Source organism: Zonotrichia leucophrys, chromosome 2, assembly GCF_028769735.1.
Source record: "Zonotrichia leucophrys gambelii isolate GWCS_2022_RI chromosome 2, RI_Zleu_2.0, whole genome shotgun sequence".
In the NCBI taxonomy this organism is placed as follows: domain Eukaryota; kingdom Metazoa; phylum Chordata; class Aves; order Passeriformes; family Passerellidae; genus Zonotrichia; species Zonotrichia leucophrys.
In genome coordinates this window covers 149109250-149127638 of record NC_088171.1, presented here as the reverse complement: position 1 = coordinate 149127638, position 18389 = coordinate 149109250, and the positions used below count along the sequence as shown (strand labels likewise).

At 40.0% G+C, this 18389-nt stretch overlaps 1 protein-coding gene across 9 annotated transcripts in view; it reads left to right on the top strand.

Moving 5' to 3' along the window:
- Nucleotides 1–18389, top strand: part of PTK2 (protein tyrosine kinase 2) — a 187029-nt gene that overhangs the window by 155582 nt on the left and 13058 nt on the right. For 8 of the 9 annotated variants that reach the window (XM_064706739.1, XM_064706740.1, XM_064706733.1 and 5 more), the window contains 7 exons: nt 635–735; nt 1617–1706; nt 2947–3151; nt 9246–9357; nt 11657–11743; nt 12905–13042; nt 14724–14855. In XM_064706739.1, coding sequence (XP_064562809.1) covers nt 635–735; nt 1617–1706; nt 2947–3151; nt 9246–9357; nt 11657–11743; nt 12905–13042; nt 14724–14855 — 865 coding nt within the window. Of the gene's footprint in view, nt 1–634; nt 736–1616; nt 1707–2946; nt 3152–8288; nt 8593–9245; nt 9358–11656; nt 11744–12904; nt 13043–14723; nt 14856–18389 lie in introns of those variants that run through there. The other variant, XM_064706741.1, reaches the window with a different exon arrangement.

Here is an 18389-nt window from a genome sequence, read left to right as displayed (position 1 = left end):
CTTTGTGGTTACAGTATTTTTTCAAGCTGTGAGTCAACTGTAATCATTCAAATATAGAAAAGCAAAACAAGGGCAGATGGCTTCTTAAGTAAAGAGGAAGGGAAATAAAATATTTATAAAATACAAGTACTTGCTTAACCAGAAAATGAACCTAAATTTCCTTCATGGTGTGTTTTGAATTTTACTCCCTTGAATGTGAACATGAGAAGAATGAGAAGAAACTGGCTTCAACCTCTTATTGTGTGCAACTAAGGGTTCACAAAACTCCAGTTATGAAGTAGAATTAATTTTAAACTTAAGCAATTCACTTGTGTTTAAATACTGACTGTGTAATTCTATATATGTTGTGGTAATGTATAAGCAAACACTTGCATGTTAAGTAATGGCTATGCATAGATATGTAGATATTTATGTTAAGACATGTAAATAACAAAGGGTAAAAAAAGGCTGAGGGAGATCTTGTTGTTTTCTGCAATGAGAACTTGAGCTCCTTACTGGGAAACCTCCTACAGAACTACAATCCTAAACCAGTTCCTTACCTTTGCAGGAAAGGAGATAAATTTTCTTCAGGTATTGATAATTCACCACTTCATGTTTTGAAGTTACTAGAAATATTATTTCTTTTGTTTGGCAGGGATATTGCTGCTAGAAACGTGCTGGTGTCTACCACTGACTGTGTGAAACTGGGTGACTTTGGATTGTCCCGATACATGGAAGACAGTACTTACTACAAAGGTGAGGGCACCTCTGGGTCCTTCTTGCACTGAAAACACACTTGCTTCTCACATTGCTGAGGAATTAACCAGATTTCCTTGGTCTAGCTGCTGCATTTGTATAAAAAGGCAAGTTACTCAATACCTGATTAATGGCAGTAAATTGCTATGTGTGCTTAAGAAGAAGGATCACAAGGTGTGATTTAAGGTGCAAAGATGATCAAATTCACATGTAGGTTCAGATGAATGCTGAGTTTGTGTTGTCACTGCATGCTGCATATTCAGATGTCACTGGACTAGGGAGATTCAGTACAAAACTGCCTTTGAAGGCTACTTTTGCCCCATTTTGGGTGGAATCCTGAGCTTTGATGTCTCCAGCAGCTGAGAGATGTCCTGCAGTGCTGAGAGATGGGAAATGCAGCAGGAAAATAAAGATTGCATGTTGGGTCCCAAACAGTAGCATTCCAAAGCTGGTTTATATTATTAAATCATGACTACATAAATCTCATCTTTAATATTTTTCTGGTTTCATGTATTTTAAATTATCCATTATCTGTCCCCTTACACTCTATTGTGTTTCCTCATTTTATGTGTCTCACTTTGCTGAGCTACATTTTATTGTTTTAATTGCTAAGAGGGGAAATAATTTTGACATGATCATTTCTTGGTGTGTTTTGGGGTTGGTTTTGGGGTCTTTAAGGGAGGTTTGGGGGGTTATTATTATTATTTTGTGTTTTGTTGGTTCATTTTCCATTTCATGTAAAGCCAAACAGCTTATATATCAATATTTGAAGTACTTCACTGGAGATTGGTTTTGCCTGTGAATTATTTCACTGGGAACAGAATCTATTTTTGAGCTCTGTAGTGGGGATAACAATCTGCCCTCTCTTGCCTTCCCTGTAGCTTCCAAAGGAAAATTACCCATCAAATGGATGGCTCCAGAGTCCATCAATTTCCGACGGTTTACCTCAGCTAGTGATGTGTGGATGTTTGGTAAGTGAAAACCAAGTGGGGAGGGTTCTTTGTGTCCTCTTGGACAAGCCTAGTGTTCATTTTGACTGCTATAAATGAATAATTTCCAAATATTTTTCACAGTTTTTACTGTGCATTCTGAAAATCCAGTTTCTTCCAGCGTGTTTTCCACCTCTGTATTTTTCTTTCCTTTTCCTGCTTAATAAGCCTGAATTCTCATGAATTTTTTACCTCTGGTAAGAAGCTGAGAGAAATTAAAGTGCAAGGAAATTAGCTCATAGTTATGACAGAGATTATTTTTGTCTGTTGGTTTTGGTTTGGTTTTTTTGTGTTATACCATTGTCATTTGCTGTTTCTCTGTTGCATTTTGACTTTTTCTTTATGTTGATATACATTTCCATGCTTAATGTGCAATTATCCCATGAGATACCAAATTTCCAGATCTTTAATGCTAGATTCTTTAATGTTAAATTAAAAGAATTAATTTGTCTTTCATAGCTCCTGGCCTCTTAAAAAATACAACCAGAAGCTCATTAAATACAAGGGTAAATAGACATGTTCTGAAACCTTGATCTTTTTTCCCAAATATACAACATTTTATAATAATCTGATGTCCTGTGCTCCAACTGGTGCTGACTGCTGGCCTGTACAGACAGAACACAAAAGTGATGACACTTGAAATAAGAGCAGGATAATGAAGTGAGAGTTCAATTTAAAATTTGACTGTTTTTAAGTGAAGCATTTATAACAGTTTGAAGAAAACTCCAGTACTGGCAGAGTTGGAAAAATGAAGCCTATGGATCACTTTGGCCAATTCTAAAGTGATAGATGCTATTCTTCTAATGCAGTTTTAATAGAAATTGGTTTATTACACGTTTTCAGCACAAAAAAATGTGGATCAATGCCAACCCTAAAAACGCTCAAAGTGAAAATGCACTCTACATGTCAGAGCAGGAAGAAGGAGTCAGAGGGAAAAGCAAACACATTCTACCTCATAAGAGAGGAGATTTGAATATGAGCAAGCAGTGGTTTAGGGCAGGTAAAAGGCTGTGTGAGCCGTCTGTGGGTCACTGTGCCTCATCAGAAGGTGAGGCTGGTGCTGTGTGTGTGATCCTGCTGCAGGTAAGTCCAAACCAAATCCCTGGTTATATATTTTAGCAGAAATTGCATTATTAGTACAAAACTGGGGCTTGCTTCTCTTTGGGCAGCTCTGATTGTTTGCTGACAGTGAAGAAAAGGTGGTTTTGTGTGTGTCCCTCAGGTGTGTGTATGTGGGAGATCCTCATGCACGGGGTAAAGCCCTTCCAGGGAGTGAAGAACAATGATGTGATTGGGCGGATCGAGAACGGTGAGCGGCTCCCAATGCCTCCAAACTGCCCTCCCACCCTCTACAGCCTTATGACCAAGTGCTGGGCCTACGACCCCAGCAGGAGACCCAGGTTTACTGAACTTAAAGCACAACTCAGGTAGGGTTTGACTTCTGAGAGGTCATTTCCTTTGTTCAGAAATATTTCTTTTCACTTTATCTTCTGTTACGGTGTTTTGGTTCTGTGGAAAATCCGAGGCACGGTGTTTGGAGTTTTTATCTTCAAATGGCCAGGTTGTTGCTGGTCTTTGGGAAAACTGGGCTTTATCTGGTAGAGAAAATGAGATTAGGCACCAAATTTAAATAACTGGAAATATGAATCACCTCCTTTCTCTCCCAAGAAAAACTCCACGTTTTACTTGCAATTTGTTTATAATTTTAGTTACAATCCTTGGGGAAGGAGGGAAAAAGAATTTAGAGTGATTATCTAAGCAAACATGCTGTGGGCTTCTGGGGCAGAGATGTATCTTAAATAAATGAAGCATCAGGTTAGTGCTGTTGGAAGTTACTTTCATGGCTTGTAGCACAGTAGTTGCACAGTCACAGCTGTCACAGGGCAATTGCAGAGCCTGCAATAAATGCAACATCATAGACAGAAATTCCTTTGCCCTTTGTAAACCAGGATATAAAGTACCTTTATGTTTATCTTGGAATGAGTGTGAGCACACACCTTGCAGACCAGTCTAAATTCACACCTTAGTTTATTCTGCAGTAATGTATTCCAGTGATTTCACCAGCCCCAAAGTGGGAGGGTTATTTGGTTATTTAAGCTTTGAAACATCTCTGAGATAATGTGCAGGCACATTTGATATTTGTGAACAAATTGGGTCACAGATGTTGCGATGTTTGGATTTCATGACTGCTCAGGATGTGTTTTGCATAAGTCAGTGCAAGCTTTGAGTAACACATAGGTTTTGCTCACTGACAATCCACACTGGGAATTCTTGTAATTCACTGTTGAATTCTTTGCTTTGACTACAGGTTTTGTTTCAAAGTTGTGCTTTGTGGCATGTTTTATTTTCATAGTATTATGTTTTTGCTGTCACTGAATGTCCATGGTTTAAGATAATTCACTGGTGGTTAAAATGAGAGACAATTTGAATGTAATTATGATGCTATCTCAGAGCTGCTGTATGGCGAACTGGAAGACCTTAAAGTTTTTTCCTAATTCTTAACATTTCACACAGCTCCACCATCTGTTACTCTAGGAATTCCTGTGTAGACTAACATTTCTAGAACTAAGGAAAGACTTGACCCTTCTCACAGATAATTTCTCATCCTCTTGACTGTGTGGAGTTAACACAAAGGGAGGAATGTCAGGGCTGGGCAAGGATTGCAAGAAAAAGATGTGGCACAGTTGTGTGATTTGGGTAATAGGTGGAAATTGGCAATTCATTTGCTTTTTGTCTCTTTTTGCTCTGAAAGTACAGGATGATTGATAATTTGCAGCCAGGTTGTACTGTTAAAGCTGCTTGGCACAGATAAGAATGAAGCCCTTTAAAGAGTGACTGGAAGATGGCTGTGGTGTATAAAGCCATGCAGGGAGAGTATTTCACCAGGAAGGAAAGAGGATGAGTAAATCCAGTGTGCCCAAGAGCCTGGCTCTCCTCAGAACCAGCACTCAGGGCATGCAGCAAGGCAGGGGCTCGTTGGTTACACATCAGAATGTTTCCCAGTGTGCTGGGGTGAGCTCTGAAACAGGTCACCCAGAAAGACTCTGGAATTTCCATGCTGGCAGACATTGAGATTTGGATTGGAAAAGGCTCAGAGCACCTGGCCCTGGCTGTGCAGGGAGCCCAGCTTCAGCAGGAGATCAGACCTGAGACCTGCAGGCACCCCTTCATCTCATTCTGCATGGAAAGTGCACCCCCTGTGGAGGGGTGTTTGCTCCTCTGCTCGTGCTGGGACATTTGAAGCTTTGTTTACAGGGCAGCCTCTCTCATGGTTGAGGAGAGAGGTTGCAACTCTAAAATCTGCAACTCTAAAATCCAGTTTCACTCTGTTCCCACCAAAGCAGAGAACTTTCCGCCCCACCAAACCGGTGACCTTTATCTCCCAAATTTAGGCAGCATGGTTTTCCTTAGGGCTGCTTTTGCTGCTCCAGACAGAGCCAGCCTCTCACTGGAAATGTTGCCAATTCCCTGATGATGAGGCAGTTCAGGCAGGATTGGGTTTCAGAACTCAAATTCCCATGAACTTGCAAAAACAATCTATTTCCCTGGTGGCCTTTCCCTGTGCTGTTGCTGCTGCTCGTTCTGGATGCTGTCCAGAGCAGTCTCTTCAAGCTGAGAGCAGGCTGGATGTTTGCATGGAGCCAGATACAGCACTGCAGCATTCATTCCTCTCTGGTTTAATGAAAAAAAAAACCTTCATGGCTTTGGGAAAAATCTTCTGCATCTGGAATAGCATAGATGGGAGCATAAGCATTTCACATGCTCTCTGTTATTTGGTGCTTTTTCTGTTTCATAGTAACAGCTGCTTTACCCAAACTGAATTTGCAGCAGATTGTGCAAGGCAAAGGTGCTGATTTCTGCACAATTTATGCACTGTTATTTGTTGCTACATATGAATTTAAGTACTGTTATTAGAGTAGTAATTTTATAGCATTTGATCTGTCTGAAGTGGATGTGGTTGAGTCAGTGTTCCCAGCAAACACAGAAACAAATGGGTGGATTGTGGATTTCCAAATGTAATTTATCTTTGCATTCCAAGTCCCCTTTTCAAGTGGTGGAGGGGGGTTAAAAGTCAGATTAGGTCAGGACAGTGAGGTGCTACCCTGTTACTCCTGCAATTCTGACTTGGTCAGAATTAGAATATAGGATTTTTTTAAATTGGGAAGTGTGTGTTGCCCTGCTGGTTTTGTGTAGAAGAGATTTTTTTTGTCTTGCAAGATAATATACATAGTAAATAATATGTAAATGGTAAATAATATCAAAAGACTTAAATTTTCAAATTAATGTCATTTCATCACATTTTTCACTGTGTCTTGGAACAGATTTTGTTTAAAGTACCTTTCATGAACCTGCCCTGCTACAAATAGCAAAACAAGGAGCAGTTGTGTCATTGCAGAGGTGACAGTGTCCCTGTGGCCCATTGGTGGTCACAGGTTTTACAGAGTGCTTCACCCTACTGGTGTCCTGGGGCTGCAGGGCACATGGAAACAGCTCTAAAAAGAATGGGGGGGGAAAGGAGACTGATACTATGCTTTTAAAGTTTGGTTTTATGACAACAGTGAGATAATTTACTGATGAGAGCTGGACCTGAGTCTTTTTGTCACTGCATTTGATGTAGATCCTGAAATGTTGCTTATAAATGAAAATTGGTAAGGGTGAGGGCAGTTTGAGTCTTCTTTTATGGCATTCTAACAAAAAAAAGATTAACACCTACCTCAAATACATGATGGAGGCTGCAAAATGCTTTGCTGTTCTTCTGTTCTTTGCTTGTGACCATTAATAGTCTATAATCCATATAAAAATGTTTTCATATTAGAACAGTATTGCAGGTATGTTCCTCTGCATCCAACTTTGTATTTCTGGGTGGCAGAGGGAAATAAAGAAGCTGCTTTTTGGGGGTCAGCACTTGATGGAGGTTCCCACACCACTGTAGCAGGAGACACTGGTGCTGCTGTGCCTTTTGGAATATGAGGATACAATTTAGTAATTTAAATATTCCTACACTGAAGGTCCCCATAAATGTTTCCTTTTTGCTGTCACAGGCCAATTTCAGCAAGTTCTTTGTAAATTAAGTAAGTTTATCAATTATGCAGACTTTTAATAGTCGGGGTTTTTCTTGAGCCTTCACCTCGCAGAGAAGTTAAATTTGTCTGTGCTACCTCAAGGTTTGATAGGGGAACCACAGGGATAGAATTCTCTGCTTGCTCCTCTTTGCTGCTAAAAATATGTGCAGTTTGGGAAAATATGCCTAGATCTGACTTCTCCTGACCTTCTGCAAATTCTAATAAACTGTTCAGAGAACTTGAGCAGCTGCACTGAGGAAACGTCAAAAATATCTCTTGGCACACTCTTCCTTCATCCACAGACCAGTCTTCCCTTTGTGAAAACAAAGACCTTTCTGTGAGTCATTTCTATTCCTTGTGGTTTTTTCTAGTAGTGCTTCTCTGAGGCATTTCTATTTTATATTCTTGTCAGCAGAATCAAGGGCATCCAAGTACAGATGCTGCTGCAGCCCATCAGCCTCTGGCCAGGCTGCTCTGGGCTGCTGGGAAAGAAGCTCCTGATGGCACGAGCAGGGAGGATGAACTGCAGTTGTAAGGCAAAAAGCTGGGCCTGTGTTAAGAAAAAGAAGCAATTTCAAAAGAAATTTGTCATTTCAGGTGATGCAAGCTGATGGTGTTGCACATTGGGGCACCAGAGGTAAAATGGCTTTGATAGCAAAGGGAGGTATTGGGGTTTCATTCCTTTTTATGGAAAACCAGGACTGTGCTGTGACAAATTCCACACATGGCCCCAAATTGTCAGTAAGCCATCTCTAAATTTAGCCAGCTACTACCAGCCAACTCCATTCTATTCTTTTGTTCAGATTAGAGCAACTGCTGTACCAACAGCTTGGTTAAAAACCTAAAAACCTACATTTTATTCATTTCTCTTTCATTAATCTGGGCAAACTTCTTTTTCCCCTTTTTTTTTTTTTTGGTCTTGCTTTGTTGAGGGGTTTTTTAATCCATCTCTTAAAAGATGGTAATCATGGTTCATTGGCTACTTTCTCATGCTGTATAAAAATACAGGGTACCTGAATTGTGAGATAGTTCTAAAGCAGGGGTTCTTCATAGGTTCAAGTAGAAAATCTTGCATTTTCCTTATTCTGAAGGAAAAGAGAGGTAAAATGGAATGATTCTCTCTTCATTCCCTCTGTTAGGCTGTAGCTGTGTTTCCATGGTAGTTCTAGCAGGGTGACTTTTACAAATAACTTGTCTGATTTTGCTTTTGTTCCACATTCTTGTGTTGCTTCAGCAATGATGGATTGAAATTGCAGCAATAGTTATAAACTTGATTTAGCTGCAGAGAGACAAGCTTCTCTGCTTTTTAGAAGTGGCATAGTTTGGGGTTTTTTTGGCTGAGTAAGGAAAAGCAAAGTTCTTGTCTCCAGCAGGAATTTATTCTTGAAATGAGCAGTGAAGTTTCACGATGAGAATAAATTGCTGGAGTTGATCTCATCCCCTGAATGAGTAATTCTGGGTGGTTGTTTAGCAGACTGAACAGGAGATTATAAACTCAGAACTTAGCTTTGTTTCTGGAAACTCCTGAGTGATAAAGAAACTGGAGTAGCTCCTCCACAGGATTGCCTTTACCCTGGGGACAGTGATATGGAAATAATCTGCCCTGCTCACATCTCAGAGCGCCCGCGTAGCGTGCGGCTCCAAGGAATTGGCAGCTCCCTCTTTCAAAGCTTCTCTCTGAGTCTTTTTCAAATGGCAAATATCCAACATTAATAAGCCACATAGCAGAGCTGGGAGGAGGCTGGCTGTGGGGGCAGCAGGAGCACGTTCAGCTTCAAACAGGCTTTCTAATAGTCAGAACAGTGGTAAGTAGCAAACTGGTTTTACTGCTGTCTTGTACTTTGTGAAAATGCAGCCTTTTGACCTGAATGCTTAGAAGCTGAGTGAATACTGTCAGATCTTTCTGTTTTGCTAAATTGCTTTGCTGAATGTGTTCCTGGTTAGGCTAAAATGTAAGAGCTGAAGGAGTATTTTTGACTGCTTTCTTTTAAAAAAGAAAAAAAAATCCCAGTGATCTGAAGCTCTTGAGTTTCAGTAAAGAACATTTTCGGTTTGTTTTGAACCTTTGCAGCAGTTCAGTAGAATATTTTCTTGTGAAGATTAAGCTTTCATGCAAGTAAGTGCTTGATTGATTGTCTTTGAGGACTTCTCTGTGTAATTGCACATAAAAAGAACTGTTATGGAAAAAAAAATTGTGTGTGAGATCAACCACAGCTTTCTGAACATTGATGCTGTTTTCATTGTTAAAAGCACCCTGGTAATCCTACAGAAATATTTCTTCTTGATACTGGTTTTCAGACACAAAACCAGTATATGTACAATAAGTTTGACTCTCAGTAATTTTATAGCATTTCATGTGAAGTACTGTTTATTAGTCTGAAAAATGCAAGGGCTGTGGGGAGAGGTTTGTTAGTCACTGAAATTGGAGTTTTGCTTGATTGCATTGTGTTTTCCTTAGTACAATACTGGAGGAAGAGAAGCTGCAGCAAGAAGAACGAATGAGAATGGAATCCAGGCGACAAGTCACGGTGTCCTGGGACTCAGGAGGATCAGATGAAGCTCCTCCCAAGGTAGCTAAGACTGCAAATGATGTGTGTTTAACAAAAAGCAAACAAAAACTTGCTTTTTATTCAGTTTATTTCTTCAGAGCCTGCCCTGATGGGTTGGTTCAAACCACAGCATTTTGGCCACTTCTGTCCCCATCTGGGAATCTTTGCCTGAAATGACCCAGCTCTGCTTGAACTGTGCTCAGAACTGATCTGTGCTGTGATACTGCTTTAAAGATTTTCTGTTTCTACTTGAAATTGTAAAAAAAAACCCCAAAGTTGCCACGAAACTGTCTCCTGGCTTTTCCTTTCCCTTCTTGCTTGTAGCACTCCTGTAAATTGTTGGCTAATGAGCTCTCAGGCCAGCATGAAGTTTATTTATAACACATTAGTGACAGGACAGGAGTCAGCTAATTGCATTTTCCTTCTTCTGGACAGAAAATGAGGGGTTTGTTTCCAAGGAACGTACGTGGTTTAGTTTCCACTTCATTTTCATTTCTGTCCTGTTTGGATGTCACTGATGGCTTCTGCAGCTGTGGGAGTCCAACCTCTCCAGTTCCCTCTCACTCTGCTTCCCCTCAGAGTTATTTTTGCAAGTTGTTGCTTGAAAGTTCAAGCCTGTATTTTGAAGAATTTATTTTTGTGCAGTCACCACTGTATTGTCTGTGTCCTGATACCTTGTTGTGAATTCCTTGTTCTGGAATAATAATTAATTATTAATAATTCTGATAATAATTCCAGGAGTAGTTGTGTGGCATCTTGTGCTGCACACATTACCCAGGCCTCATAGAAAGGCAACTTTTTGTTTTGGTTTGAGGGGAGAGGGAGGGTTTGTGTTTGTTTGGGGATTTTGGGGTGTTTTTCTCTCCCATTTCCAGGTTGTTGCCTGATAGATCAGATTTCTGAGCTTAGTTCTGCATTTTGGTACCTTGATGGCAAATAGAAAATGTGGGCAGTGGAATTGCTGCTTTCATTTCAGAGTTAGAAACAGCAAACAATCCATCAAGCTGGTCAGTCATCTGAGATGAATTAGCAGGATTTGGTGTTTGTCTAAACAGACAATGTTCCAGGTTACAGAAGCAGATAAACTGCATAAATTGGACCAGCATAATGCTTAATTTGAAATGAGCACCTTTATGTTGATGTTAAAAATGCAGTTAATTCTTCCACTAGAGAGAATCTGTTTTGAGGGGGTTGCTATGTCCTTGTAGAAATACACTGTATTTCTGATGCTGTTGTTGGTTAACTTTTTTTACACATTTCTTTTGTGTAAAATATGAATGTGCTTAATAATGGCATTGGAACAAGTGGAATCTTGTAGGTATGTCTTTAAGTGTCTCTTTAATTATTATCTAATTTTCTGATGTGACAACTGATTTTTTTTATTCTTCTGCGAATTCATTGTAAGTGTTGCAGGTCTTAAAGCTCCTGCACATCCTCAGACAATTCCCAGGTCTCACAATCCATCACTTGTATGAGATCACTTGTATCTCACAGTGATATTTCTGTTAGAATCCTGAGACAGAAAACATCCTAGTCCAGAATGAGAATGAATTTTTTCATCAAGCATTGATAAATTCTGCAGTCTCCAATTGATGTGGTGCCTTTAACTGCCAGAAGGACTGAGAGAGCCCTTTGCAGAATGATGAAGTTTGGGGTTTTTTTCCCTCTTTGGTTAATTTTTCTCCTCCTGAAATACCCAGCAATGCTGTTCCTAATTCAAAAAGAAACCCTCAACTATACCTTTGGAGATATTCTGAATAAGATCAAAAGCAATTTCCATGTTGAGGTAATTAGTTACACAGAAGTTAATAATCAGAACTAACTTTATACCTCAGAATACCACATGGAAATAGCCATGCAAATAAATCCATTTGGTTTGTGTTATTCTTACTGGAACAAAAGAATTTACTTTTGAGAACAGTCACAAAAGCAGCAAAATAACAGCAAAAATTGGAAACAAGGCTGTAGTGCACCTGTAATTTTGATTTAAGACTTAGGTTCTTAGATGATGTTCTCTCTAGAGTGTAACAAAACAGAGCAGGTCATTGAGTACAAGCAATTAAATAAATACAAAGAATTCACAGAGCAAGAATTATTTATTGACATACTGAGCAAACAATTCAGCTGCATCCATTGCCAAGCAAAAATGGACGAAAACTTAATTTTAATTGTTTAAAAAAAGTATTTGTAATTACAGAAAATCTGTTTTGGAGTTTTTTTGAAGTTTGCCAAACCTGTAAATGTTTGTCTCACTGAAACATAATTTTCTGTGTTTAGTTGTGTGTGTTTAATGATTCTAAAAATTCCTTTTTCTTTACAGCCCAGTAGACCTGGTTACCCCAGCCCCAGATCCAGTGAAGGGTTTTATCCAAGCCCACAGCACATGGTACAGCCAAATCATTACCAGGTATTACATTTAATACCATACATGTTGGTTTTTTTACAAATGTGGGTTTAGATGCAGCTTGTGGGATTGATGCACTTCTTACATGGTTTATTTGAATTCAGTTCAGTTCTGAGTTTTGTTTTACATAGAAAAAAAAAAAAACCAAACTGAGCCTGGTAGGTTTACTCCAGATGGTAAATATTTCCACATCTGATGTGGTGCTCAGATTCCTGAAACTGCAGTGAAACACATCAGCCATTTCCATATTTATTGAGGGAGTGTGGTGTTCATGTTGACATTTGTGCTGAGCTGTGAAATCACTGGCTTTATAAAATGGCATTAACTGGGGGCCTTTCCTTGGGGTCATTGGTATTTTATTTTGTGTGTCCTGATAGCTGCTGCCTTAAGCTCCACCACGTTGTATACTCTCAGGTTTTGCTTTTCTTCCTAAAACTGCTGAAGAAATTCAGAACAAAAGTTTGTCTTTAAAGGACTTCGAGCAATTTTAGGTTTTTCAAGGCTCCAGCCATATTACAGCTGTCTCAGTCAAGGGGATTTTTTTCCATGAAGAGAGGGAGGTTTTCATTGATTTAATAAGTACTTCAGGCTCATTAAAACTACTTGGATTTTCCTGTGGAGAAGTTCCCAGGCCACTCAGCTCAGCACACTAATTACATGCTGCCACTCAAGCCTTAAGCCTGTAAGATACAGCAGGGGGGACGTTTTTATGGGGCTCTGTAGGGTGATGTTTGCAGGCTCCTATTATCTGGAACATGAGCTCTGCGTGTGGAGCTCTTACATGTGTATCTATAGATTGAGTTTTGTCCTCAGAGGACTTTGATCTCCTTTCCTGCAGAGGTTAGAGCATGCTCTGAAGCTGCTGGTTTGATAGGCACCATAAAATACTTCTCCTCAAAAGCTGTATTTGTGCCCTGTTGCAGTTATTCTAAAATAGTTATGTTATGATGAGCATCCTCAAAGGCCTAAAACAGAGGTGTCATATTTTGGCTCAGCTTCCTTATTCTGATGTTGCTTCTCCTCCTTCCTCTCAGTGTCTTTTGAGTCATTTCTGTGCTTTCATGTCTTGGAGGGGATGTTTCCCTTATAGGGAAGCACAGGTCTTACTAATATCTCTGTTTTTCTCTTTGGTTTTGCCCCTGTGGGGTTTTGTGCCCCCTAAAGGTGTCTGGCTACCCTGGTTCTCATGGGATACCAGCCATGGCAGGCAGCATTTATCCTGGGCAAGCTTCTCTCCTGGATCAAACAGATTCCTGGAACCATCGGCCTCAGGAAATACCAGTGTGGCAGCCAAACATGGAGGTAGGAGATCTGACACATCTGCTGCTGTGTTCTGTACACTTCAAGGCACTTTTTATTATTATTGTAAGTTGTATTACTTTTATTATTTAGGTAGATCTGTTAGAGGAGAACTGAGAGTTTCTGGTGCTTTTAAAATTGTCTCACTGCAATGGGCTGGGTCTTGTATTTTCTGAGACCCCTGTGGAAGAAATGATGAATCTGACTCCATGTTCTTAGAAGGGTAATTTATTATTTAATGACCTATATTATATTAAAGAATACTAAACTAAACTATACTAAAGAATAGAGAAAGGATACAGACAGAAGGCTAAAAGATAATAATGAAAACTCATTACTCCTTCCAGCGTCCTGACACAGCCTGACTGTGATTGGTCATTAAATCAAAAACAATTCACATGTTGGATGAACAATCTCCAACCACATTCCAGAGCAGCAAAACACAGGGGAAGCAAATGAGATAATATTGTTTTCCTTTTTCTCTGAGAAGAATCCTGGGCAAAGAAATTTTTAGAAAATATGACGGTGACAGCTGGGCATGAAGTTTCACCACACATGAATTCGTGATAAAGTTGTTACTACTTATCTGAGTGATAGCAAATATTTGGTGTTTGTTAAGAGAAGGCTTTACTGGAACTTACTGCTGTTCACAGAGATGGGAACACTCATAAAAAAAACCTCTTGGGAGATACCCAGCACAGCTGAAGGATTGAGGCTTCTTTGTTACTTACCCAGAAGAGAAAATGAGAGGGTCTGAAAGACTGTTCCTGAGCTGAATTCCTTCTGGGTTCTCTCCAGCCTGTCATGATTGCACTGAGCTGCTGAGGAACATCAAATTAATTCCCCCTTTAACCTTCTGTCTTTTTTTTTTCTGTTCTCCATTGTTGTACACTTTTTAATTCCATTTTTTTCCTTCCACAACGATTCAGTTTGTGCAGCTTCTGTTGTAATTTTTTTTTTCTTCTCTAACCAGCTCTATTCCCTGTGTTCCTGATAAACATTTAAGTTGTCTCAGAAATACAGAGAATTTGTTACCAAATTTCCCTTGGCTTTTAAAAAATACTAATTTATACACTATTTCCTAATGATTTCCAGGCAGCATTGGGGTATGGTATGTGGAGTATTTGTAAGCTTAAGACAGGCATAAATATTTGGTCAAAAATTCATTAAAAGATATTTTTGTGACATGCTTTGTAAGCTTTAGACAGCCATAAATATTTGGACAAAAATTCATTAAAAATGTTTTTGTGACATGCTTTGCCACTGTTGGCTAACACTGAATAGTGTGTTTGTTTTGATTTTTAAAAATGTATCTTGTAGCTTTTACCAACTGGATGGTTACATTATTGCTCAAGACCAAGAAAACAAGATTGATAAGTCTGGGTTTGTTGTCCAGTTTAAATGAAGTGCAACACAGGAAGTGACAATGTTGCTGAAAAACAGAACAGAATCTTTCAAATCTTTTTTGGTTGCAGTGACTAAGAGCAAGGCAGATAAAAACTCCAGGGTTGGAAGGAGTTTCTTCCAGTGCTCTGCTTCAGCTTTTGAGGAGCTGAAGAAGCTCTGCTTGATTGCTGCCGAGAATTGGCTTCTAAAAAACTTTCCTTTTATCATCTCTAAGTTCTTGCACCTGTTGATAGGAATTGGAAATTGTGAGACTGAGTAAATTTCCTGTGGATTGCAGGATTCAGGCACTTTGGACATCCGTGGGATGAGCCAGGTTCTGCCCCCACACCTCATGGAGGAGAGGTTGATACGGCAGCAGCAGGAGATGGAGGAGGATCAGCGCTGGCTCGAAAAAGAAGAACGATTCCTGGTAATTCTTTGTTTCACAGAGCTTCTTAATTCCTTCTGATTTTGGGGTTTTGTACTGCAGCTGGTTAAAACTGGTCACTTCTGTGAAATGAGAAAATTTACAGGATACAGGACCCCAAAAATGTGGGTTTGGAAACAGGTTTTAAAGTAAGTGTTGGGCTAGTGAGAGCTGTATTTCACATCTCTTGAACAGCTGTGGCTTTTGGTGAATCTCATTTTATCCAGTTGAGTGTTTGTGCGGGGGAAGTTGTGGGTGTAATTCGGTGCCCATCTGGAGGTTGCCTGTTTGTCCTTACACAGAACTCTACCCCTAAAAATGATGTAACCATTTGAGGGTTGTGGCTGTGCTAAGAGTTGTACCCAGCCTTGCCCTGGAGGAATAATGGCACATGTTAGTGGGAAGAAATAGTATAAGAGAGAGCTCTGTGAGGAGGGAAATGCTCTGAACCTCACCACGAGCAGGAAGAAGAAATCATTGGTAATGGGTTGTCCTGGTGGTGTTTCTCTGCAGTTCCACAGAGAATTGTTATCAGTGCCACTGGTGTATGGTTTTTGGTTCAGCTCTGGCTTCCCAGTTGTCAAAATTCAAGTTAAGTGTTAAATTTCTCCTGCTTGAGGCTGATGGCTACAGATGGAGGAGAAGGTGGGAGTAGAATGTCACCAGGAGCCTGTGGGTGCCTGAGGCTCAGGGGACAGGGGAGAATTTACAGTGCTGTGTGTGGGTTGTGACAGACAGCTGCCCTGTGCTTGACCTTAGGCGTATTTCAGGGAATGTTTCAGTTTGGAAATCTCCTGTGTTGGAGCTGCTGGTAGATGCTCCCATGTCCAGGACATGTTCTAGCTGAGATCCACATTGTGCCTGAGCTAAGAAGTGACTTTTGATTAATGGGTGTCGAAACTGGTTTCCTTCTAAGTCCATTTGGGAATTTGCATTTTCCCATTGGGGTGACAGCAAACAAAGCCCTGTGCCCAGATTGCTTGGCCTGAAGAGAGGGAGGGGAAAGGAAAATTTCTTCCCTAATTTAGGCATTAGCTTTTCCAGTCTTGTGTGGCACCACTTACTTGTGACCTACACAACCCAGGAGGTCAAACTCATCCCACTGACAATTAAAACTTGAAAGATGCTCGAGAACTTTTTGTGGAATCAGTTTTCTTGGGAAAGGAGCATTGACCTTGCAGGGGTGGCAGTAGATTGTGTGGGAACTTTCAAAAACTCCATGATTTTTTGTGTAGAATAAATGATTATTTGTAGTGTTTGTTGATTCAGTCTCTGGACCATTAGGGTGTTTATCATCCCCCAAATTGACATTGAGAAGGAACTTGCTGATTTTTCTTTTATCTGTAATACACTCATAGCATCTGTTTGGAAGAGATTTGCTGTGTTTTCATTTTGTGTTAGTTTTATTGTGAGGAAACACCATCTTTCTTGCATCTATTTTGTTGAGGAATTGGATTCCATAATTGGAATCCAAACTTCAGTTCTTTTTCTTTCCACATTAACATTTTGACTGTACAGACTTTGAGGTTCACCCTTGGATGCCTATTACAAATTTATACCCCCTGGTAGGAGCTAAATGAACTGCTGATAGTCACAGGGTGCCTTTGAGCCCATAGCAGGATGTGTGTCAGGAGAATATTCAGTTTATAGGTGGGTGTTTCTTGGAAAAGGAATGTGGGGGTGTTTCTAGATTTAGCCCTGAGGAAGTGAAGATGTGGAAAAGTCATAGTGGGGAGTCACTCTTGGAAGCCTGGCAGGTCTCCTGAAGATATCCACAATTCAGACATGAGAGTCCAAACATGAGAAAATAAGTGATTTATTGAGGCATTAAGGCCATGTAATGATGTCCAGCATAGAAATAAGCCAGGTGTTACACACACATGCTCCTTGTGTCCTCTAGTGAGTGACAACATTTCTGCCCTGGGAAGAAGGGCCTCCCCTATTTTCGTTCCATGTGATTTAGAGAGAAGAAATCTGGCCCTCCCTTGCCTGCTTTAGACAAGTTTCAAATAATATTTGTCCTTTTCAGCACAGAGAACAACAGAATAGAGTCAGATTTTAATATTTAACTTACTTAACTATAATATTTAACTTTTGTAACCATGTGTGGTGTTCTCAGTGTAAACTGTCTGTTTCCAAAAACAGCTCTATTTACCCAATCCTCAGGCTCTACAGCACATCCCACTTATACTGCTGAGAGTTGGACTCACAGGGGAGCAACTGCAAATGATTTATTGTAGGACACTGCAACAAGATGGAAAATCCTCTGTGGGTTTCTGTTGGTACAATTTTTGTTTCCCCAGAGTAACACCAACTTGCTCATGACTTGAAATTTATTGCTGCTTCTGCAGGGAGAAAACACAACTCACAGCACATTGGTACAGGGATAAACAGCACTGATGCTGCTGGAGGGGACTCCCCAGATGGGGAATTCAGTGCAGTGGCATTGCAATGGAAATGTGCTGGTCTTTGGGGAGCTTGTTATCAGTGTAAGCAGTTTGCCTGAAACTGGTCCTTGGAGAACATGGGACTAGTTAGTGCTTGAAAGGATAAAAATGTTGTTTTCAAGCTGCAGCCTTAACAGAATCCAGGATTCTGGAAATTCTGCTGTAAAAAGGGGAAACAAACAGGTCTCTCCTCGTGGGAAGCTCCCTAATGAAAATAAATCCATTGTGTAAAAGCTGAAGAGTAAAGAAGTGCTTGATTTTATACGGTTCCAAATACATTCATTGGAGAGTGAGGAGAGAACTGGTGGAGGGTTTGATTTGGGGGATCCAGGATGACACCCCAGCCCCTGACAGGGAGGGGAGGCAGCACTTCAGCTCTCCCAGCTTTAATGGACACTGATTAAAACTTGTGGTCATTAAATTTTCATGCTCTATTGATAAAAGTGCTGTGGAGAGAATCATCTCCAGGAAGGACAGAAGTAGGTGAGTTATTTTTGAGAAAGCTGAAGTGGAGACACAAAGCATTACTGCACCCAAAGCTTGATGCCGATCATTACAGGACACTGTCTCTGTCCAGGGCACCTTCAGATGAAATGGCTGCAGTACAAACAATCTAAAACAATCAAAAATTATCTCTGAACATTTTACACATCTCTTCTTTTGGGCCTATTTAATTGCCTGCTCCTTCCTTTATTTGGAGTTTCCACTTTGAACCTTCCTTTCTGGCTGGGCTGATGTTATGTACATTATTTTTAATCAGATAAATAAAGATATATATGTGCATGCCTGTTAGTAACTCCTCAGCAGACAGAACAGTTTTGTACTAAGAAATTTATAGTCCCTTCTGGGATAGCCTAAGAAGAAATAACTCACATATTTTCCTTATCATGCTTGGGTTCGTTAGTTTTTTTTTCTGAAATTCCCACATAGTTGTGGTTTTTGTCCTATTTTGACACTGAGAACTTCAATTCAAGTCTAATTGATGTGAACTGTTGCTAAAATAAGATTCTAATTTTAAGCCTGAGAAAATCCCACCAAGACATTACAATTCAGCATGTCCTGAGAACTCCAATGCTTACATATTCTTTTA